This window comes from Myotis brandtii, unplaced genomic scaffold (genome assembly GCF_000412655.1).
Source record: "Myotis brandtii unplaced genomic scaffold, ASM41265v1 scaffold927, whole genome shotgun sequence".
In the NCBI taxonomy this organism is placed as follows: domain Eukaryota; kingdom Metazoa; phylum Chordata; class Mammalia; order Chiroptera; family Vespertilionidae; genus Myotis; species Myotis brandtii.
In genome coordinates this window covers 113,900-121,364 of record NW_005371823.1, presented here as the reverse complement: position 1 = coordinate 121,364, position 7,465 = coordinate 113,900, and the positions used below count along the sequence as shown (strand labels likewise).

Genomic DNA, 7,465 nt, shown 5'->3' with positions numbered 1-7,465 from the left:
CCCTCCCCCCCCGAGTCCACAAATTTTTGTCCCCCGGGCCTCTAGTATATATATAAAAGCCTAAGCTACCTTTTGACCATTTGACCGTCCAACTGGTAGCTATGATATGCAATGACCATCAGGGGGCAGGCACTCAACACAGGAGCTGCTGAGCTACGGTGACTTGGCAGCTGGGGTTCTTGTGTGACACACCTGGAACCAGAGAGGAGAGAGCCCGATTCCTGGGTGTGTCCCTCGAGAACCACCCTCTTGCATTCTGGGACCTCTCAGGGGATGTTGGAGAGCTGGTTTCAGCCTGATCCTTGCAGGTCAAGCTGAGGGACCCCACTGGTGCATGAATCTGTGCACCGGGCCTCTAGTAAGTATATAAGTTCTTTGGTTTATCTCTTCTCGTCTGCCCAACACCATGTTGAGGCATGTCAGTCTGTCTCATGACTCCATGCTTTGTGTCTTATTTTGTTGGTCAATTCATTTTGTTCATTAGATTCCACAAATAAGTGAGATCACGTGATATTAGTCCAGCCATGGGCAAAACTACGGCCTCGGGGCCGGATCCGGCCCGTTTGAAATGAATAAAACTAAAAAAAAAAGACCGTACCCTTTTATGTAATGATGTTTACTTTGAATTTATATTAGTTCACACAAACACTCCATCCATGCTTTTGTTCCGGCCCTCCGGTCCAGTTTAAGAACCCATTGTGGCCCTCAAGTCAAAAAGTTTGCCCACCCCTGTATTAGTCTTTCTCAGTTTGGCTTATTTCACTTAGCATAATATTTTCCAGGTCCATCCATGCTGTCCCAAAGGGTAAGAGATCCCACTTTTTTACAGCTGCATAGTATTTCATTGGGTAAATGTCGCACAGCTTTTTTATCCACTCATCTACTGATGGGCACTTGGGCTGTTCCCAAATCTTAGCTATTGTAAATAATTCTGCTATGAACAGAGGGGTGCATATATTCTTTCTGATTGGAGTTTTGGGGTTTTTAGGATATATTCCCAGAAGTGGGATCAGTGGATCAAACAGAAGTTCCATTTTTAATTTTTTGAGGAAACTCTGTACTGTTTTCCATGGATGCATCAGTGGCTGCACCAGTCTGCATTCCCACCAGCAATGAACTAGTGTTCCCTTTTCTCCACACCCTCACCAGCATTTGTTTGTTGATTTTTTGATGATAGTCATTCTGACAGGTGTGAGGTGATGTCTCCTTGTGGTTTTAATTTGCATTTCTCTGATGATTAGTGACTGAGCATTTTTTTTTCATATGTCTCTTGTCCATTTTTATGTCCTCTGTGGAGAAATGTCTGTTCATGTTTTCTGCCCATTTTTTTTTATTGGATTGTTTGTCTTCCTTTTGTTGCGTTGTATGAGTACTTTATATCTATTGGATATTAACCCCTTGTCAGATGTATCATTGGAAAATATGTTCTCCCATAGAGTGGGTTACCTTTTCATTTTGGTGGTGTTTTCTTTTGCTGTCCAAAAGCTTTTTATTTTGATGTAGACCCATTTGTTTATTTTCTCCTTAGTTTTCTTTGCCTTAGGAGATGTATCCGTAAACATATTGCTACATGAGATGTCTGAGATTTTATTGCCTATGTTCTCCTCTAAGATTTTTATGGTTTCATGCCTTACATTTAAGTGTTTTATCCATCTTGAGTTTATTCTTGTGTATCGTGTAAGTTGGTGGTCTAGTTTCATCTCTTTGTGTCTGTCCAGTTTTCCCAACACCATTTGTTGAAGAGACTGTCTTTTTCCATTGTATGTTCTTGTCTCCTTTGTCAAATATTAATTGACAATAATGGTGTGGGTCAATTTCTGGGGTCTCTGTTCTGATCCATTGGTCTATATGCCTGTTCTTGTGCCAGTACCAGGCTGTTGTGGTTATAATTTGGCTATAACTACAATGGCTTTGTAGTATAGTTTGATATCCAGTATTGTGATCCCTCCTACTTCATTCTTCTTTCTCAAGATTGCTGCAGCTATTCAGGGTCTTTTATGATTCCATATAAATTTTTTTTTAAATTCTTTATTGTTGAAAGTATTACATATGTCTCCTTTTCCTCCCATTGACGTTTCCCCGCCCAATCCTGTCTCCCAGCACAGGCCCTCAGCCCCCTATTGTCTGTGTTCATTGGTTATGCTTATATGCTTGTATACAAGTCTTTTGGTTGATCTCTTACCCTCCCCACTCCCATCTCCCCTACATTCCCTCTGAGGTTTGATGGTCTGTTCGATGCTTCTGTGTCTCTGGATATATTTTTGTTCATCAGTTTATGTTGTTAATTATATTTCACAAATAAGTGAGATCATGTAATACTTATCTTTCTCTGACTGGCTTACTTTGCTTAGCATAATGCTCTCCAGGTCCCTCCATGCTGTCTCAAAGGGTAAGAGATTTTTCTTTTTTACTACTGCATAGTATTCCATGGTATAAATGTACTACAGCTTTTCTATCCACTCATCTACTGATGGGCACTTGGGCTGTTTCCAGATCTTAATTGAGCTGCTATGAACATAGGGGTGCAAACATTCTTTCTGATTGGTGTTTCAGGTTTCTTAGGATATATTACTGGAAGTGGGATCACTTGGTCAAATGGAAGTTCCATATTTAATTTTTTGAGGAAAATCCATACTGTTTTCCATAATGGCTGCACCAGTCTGCATTCCCACTAGAGTTCCTTTTTCTCCATATCTTCGCCAGCACTTGTCATTTGTTGATTTGTTGATGGTAGCCATTCTGACAGGTGTGAGGTGATACTTCATTGTGGTTTTAATTTGCATCTCTCTGATGATCAGTGACTTTGAGCATTTTTTCATGTCTCTTGGCCATCTGTATGTCCATTTTGGAGCAGTGTCTATTTAGGTCCTTTACCCATTTTTTTAATTGGATTTTTTATCTTTCTTTTGTTAAGTTGTACGAGTTCCTTATATACCTTCCAGTGTTTTCTTGATGTCAGATATATTATTCTTCAATTCTGTCTGGTTCTTGTTCATGGCCTCTATTTCCCTTTTAATACTATTGTAATTTGTACTAAGTTCCTTAAGCATCTTTATACTCTTTGCTTTAAACTTCATGTCTGATAGGTTGCTTGCCTCTATTTCATTTAGTTCTTTTTCTGGAGATTCCTTCATTTCTCTCATTTGGGGGTTGCTTCTTTGCCTCCCCATGTTAGCTATCTCTTTGTAGTGCTTCTGTGTACTAGACAGAACTGTTGGCCTCCCAGGCTTTGTGGGCTGGCCTAATGTAGAACGTGTCTTATGGGGTCCAGTGGTACAGTATCTTTGTTCACCTGTGCTAGATGCTCTAGGAGTGCCCCTTGTGTGCATTATTTGGGCTCTCCTGTTGTAATTGGGATTTGATTGTTGATGTCCTGTTCGTGGGAAGGATCGCCTCTCCGATTTGCTGCCAGTGAGGTTGGGGGCTCCCTGGATTTTGCTCTGATGTTGTTGAATCTGGTCCCTTGGTGTATCTATCCTGGGTATCCTGGAAGCTGCTCTAGTGCAGGTGAATGTGAGTCACTGTCCCTTTCTGGCCCTGGGCAATCTGATTGAGGTCTGAGAGGTTGAAGCGATTATTAGTCCAGTGGTCAGGGATTCCTTAGGTTGAAGCGATTATTAGTCCAGTGGTCAGGGATTCCTTGGCCCAAAGGAATCCCTTTGGGCTAAGGAATCTGCTGGGTCTGCCTTGAGTCTCACATCTCCATTGTCTTTGTTCTGAGTTGTACTTCCTTCCCCCATGGATCTGGTCCCACCTGTGTCAGCTGCAGGTGCTCAGGATCGGCAGGGGCAGAAGCACAGTCCCTTTGGCATGTGACTCCCTGTGAAGTCCCTGAGCTGCAGCGATGGGGTCACTTGCAAGGTCCTGCTTGTGTGTGACTCACCTTGGGGTCCTGGCTCCCAAGACAGGAGTCCCTTGTGAGGTCCTGCTGGTGAGTGGCTCACTGCACGGGTCCAGGGTGGTGTCCCAGGCTATTCTGGGTGGTGGTGAGGCTGTGCTCCTAGTCACTGCTGCTCTCCCCTTCAAGTTGGTGTGGTTTCAGTGCCAGAGTTTTACCCGCCTGGGGAGTGCCTGTGGTGGTAGCAGGGGCTCTCTCTTTTTGTTAAAAAAATATATTTTATTGATTTTTTTTACAGAGAGGAAAGGAGAGAGATAGAGAGTTAGAAACATCAATGAGAGAGAAACATCGATCAGCTGCCTCCTGCACAACCCTCACTGGGGATGTGCCCGCAACCAAGGTACATGCCCCTGACTGGAATCGAACCTGGGACCCCTCAGTCTGCAGGCCGACGCTCTATCCACTGAGCCAAACCAGTCAGGACAGCAGGGGCTCTTTGTCTTGTCCAGGAGAGCCTGATCCACCAGCCCCTGAGACTCCTGTGAGATCTAACTGTCCCTTACACACACACACACCACACATCCACACTCCCTTACTCAAACTCTCTCCCTCACTCCTGTCCTGCTGGCCACCTTGTTGAATTCCTCTTAGCAACTTTTAAATACATAATACAATATTGTTAACTACTAGTGGCCTGGTGTATGAAATTTGTGCATGGGGGGGTGTCCCCTCAGCCCAGCCTGCACCCTCTCCAATCTGGGATCCCTGGGGGGATGTCCGACTGCTTGTTTAGGCCTGATCCCGGGGATCGGGCCTAAACCAGCAGTCGGACATCCCTCTCACAATCCTGGACCACTGGCTCCTAATCACTCACCTGCCTGCCTGCCTGGTCGCTCCCAACTGCCCTCCCTGCTGGCTTGGTCGCCCCACACAGCCTGCTTTTTCAGTCATTTGGTTGTCCCTCACTAACCCCCTTGCCGGCCTGGTTGCCCCATGCAACCTGCTGTTCAATTGTTTGGTCGTCCCTCACTAACCCCCCCTGCTGGCTTCATCACCCCATGCAGCCTGCTTGTTCAGTTGTTGGGTCATCCCTCACTAAACCCCTGCAGGCCTGGTCGTAGGCAGCCAGCTTGTGAGGGCATGAGGGTTAATTTGCATATTACCTCTTTATTATATAGCATAGTCTACCATGCTATACATTACATTCTCATGACTTATTTATTTCATAACTGGAAGTTTGTACCTTTTGACCAACCTTACACGTTTTCCCACCCCCACCAACAGACTGGCAAACACCAATCTGTTTTCTGTATCTCTGTGTTCAATTATTTTTTTAGATTCCACATATAAGTGAGATCATATAGTATTTGACTTTCTCTGACTTATTTCACTTAGCAAAATGCCCTCAAGATCCTTCATGTTGTGTAAATGACAAAATTTCTTTCTTTTTTATGGCTGCATAATATTCCATTCTGTACATATTTACTGCATTTTCTTTATCCATTCACCTGTTGATGGACAGGTAGGTGGTTTTCATGTCTTGGATAAGGTAAATAATGTTGCTATAAACATGGGGTGCAGATATCTTTTTGAGATAGTGATTTTATTACCTTCACATAAATACCCAGAAGTGGAATTGCTGAATCATATCATAGTTCTATTTTTAATTTTCTGAGGAACCTCTATACTGTTTTCCAGAGTGGTTATACATTATCTTCTCACCAGCACCCATGTTTCCTTGTCTCCACATCCTCGCCAACACTTGGGAGAATTTTCTTAATAAATTACCCCAAACAGATCTTCCTCTCAGTCTGCTGCTGGAGCACCTGACCTAAGACCCACAACAAGCTTACTTCTGACTCAGGGCACTTGACCTTGCTTTGGCTTTATTCCTTCCTTCATCCCAGCCTTTGTAAATGCCTCAGAGAGCCCTTCCGGAATCCCCAGTATAAAATAGCACTCCTCCCTTCCTGTTCTGCTCCTGTTGCTTTCCATCTCAGTACCTTGTTTTATTTTTCTTTTACAGCACTAATGACTCTTTGAATAATACACGTATCTTTTTGTTTAAGGACTATTTCCCTATGTCCACTACATGAGCACAGGGGCTTTGTCTCTTTTATTACTGCTGCTCTAGAACAGAGCACCTAGTGTCATTTAATTAAAATCACTTAATTAAAATTCTTACACTTTAGTATAGGAGAGAAATGTAGTAGTGGAAAACTTGGGTCAAAAGAAAAAATAAAATTCCATTATGAAAACTTATATTTTCCTGAAAATTGAATATATCTTTAGAATTACTCATTTTTTTGGTTATTTTTTTCATTTTGCAACTATTTGTCTGAAATAAATATTTTAATTATTGTTGATTCATATCTCTGTAGGAACCCCAAAGACTAGTGTCAAGTTCTTCCAGAGAACTTAACACTATTTTAGATGATAGAAATGAAGATAACTTGCATCGGGAATATCATGGAATGGCAGATATAGTCCCTGTTTTCTACAAACTAGCTCTGTAGCCTTGGCCATCATACCCTTCCTGTAAAATGTCTGGTTTGGGCTGGATCAGTAGTTCTCAAACATTTGTGTGCTTCTAGGTAGATAAAAATGTCCTGGTTCAACCTGACAGATTTTAATCCAGGAGGTCTGGGGTGGGCCTCAGAATCTGCATTTTCCCAAAAGCACACCAGGTGACTTACAAAAGACAGTCTAGACTTTCAGAAAACTGGGTAAGTTGTTCATTTGTTATGTTAATCATCCCACAAATTTTTATTGAGCATGGGCTCTGCTATGTATTCCAGAGTATTGGGATACAGCCATGAATACAATAAACCAATCTGTGCTCTGCTGGAACTTCATTCAAAAGTTGTGTGCTGTGTGCTGTGTGTATGTGTGTGTGTGTGTGTGTGTGTGTGTGCGTGCGCGCGCGCGCGCTCACAGCTGATCTCACAGCTGACGATGGGAGACACAGACAAAAAACACATAGCAAATATATCTACAGGGTCAGATGCTGCTAAGTGCTAAAGGGAAAATTGAAGTAAGGATGGGGCATAAAGAGTGCTGAGCAGGTTGGCTTGGTGGTAATTGGAGTTCTAATCAGACAAGACCCATTGAGATGGGGACATGTGAGGAGAGAGGGCGTGAACATGAAGCCATCTGGGAGAACAGCATTCCAAACAGAGGGGAGAATGACTGTAAAAGGCTCTGAGAAGGGAGCCTGCCGGGCGTGAGGGAGGATGGACAATCAGTGGAGTGTGGGAGGAGAATAATAGGAAATGTGGGGAAGATCCTGAGAAGCCAGATCACCTGGGGCTTTAAGTTTTACTCTGAGCAGAGCCAGAAGCCGATGAAGGGTTATGAGTGGAAAGGAGACATACATAGTCAGCTCTTCTCTTTAAACGATTCTCTTCACAAAGAGTGGAAACAGGTGTGTGCTAAGTGCTTTATACAGGGTGTCCCAAAAGAATACATATGCACTTTGAATAATTATAAAGGCAGTATTTATTAAAATACATTTTATTTTCAAAATGAAATAGAATCTGCAGCCTGGTCAGTGTGGCTCAGTGGTTGAGCATCGACCTATGAACCCGGAGGTCAATATATTAAAAGACAAGAATCTGCAGACATTGT

At 43.0% G+C, this 7,465-nt stretch overlaps 1 protein-coding gene across 1 annotated transcript in view; it reads right to left on the bottom strand.

Annotated features, from left to right (window-relative positions):
* Positions 1-3,077, bottom strand: part of LPCAT4 (lysophosphatidylcholine acyltransferase 4) — a 40,221-nt gene extending 37,144 nt beyond the window's left edge. Inside the window, exon 1 of the mRNA XM_005885774.2 lies at positions 2,936-3,077. Within this exon, the coding sequence (XP_005885836.1) occupies positions 2,936-3,077 (142 nt within the window). The remainder of the gene's footprint in view (positions 1-2,935) is intronic.
* Positions 3,078-7,465: the final 4,388 nt, after the last annotated feature.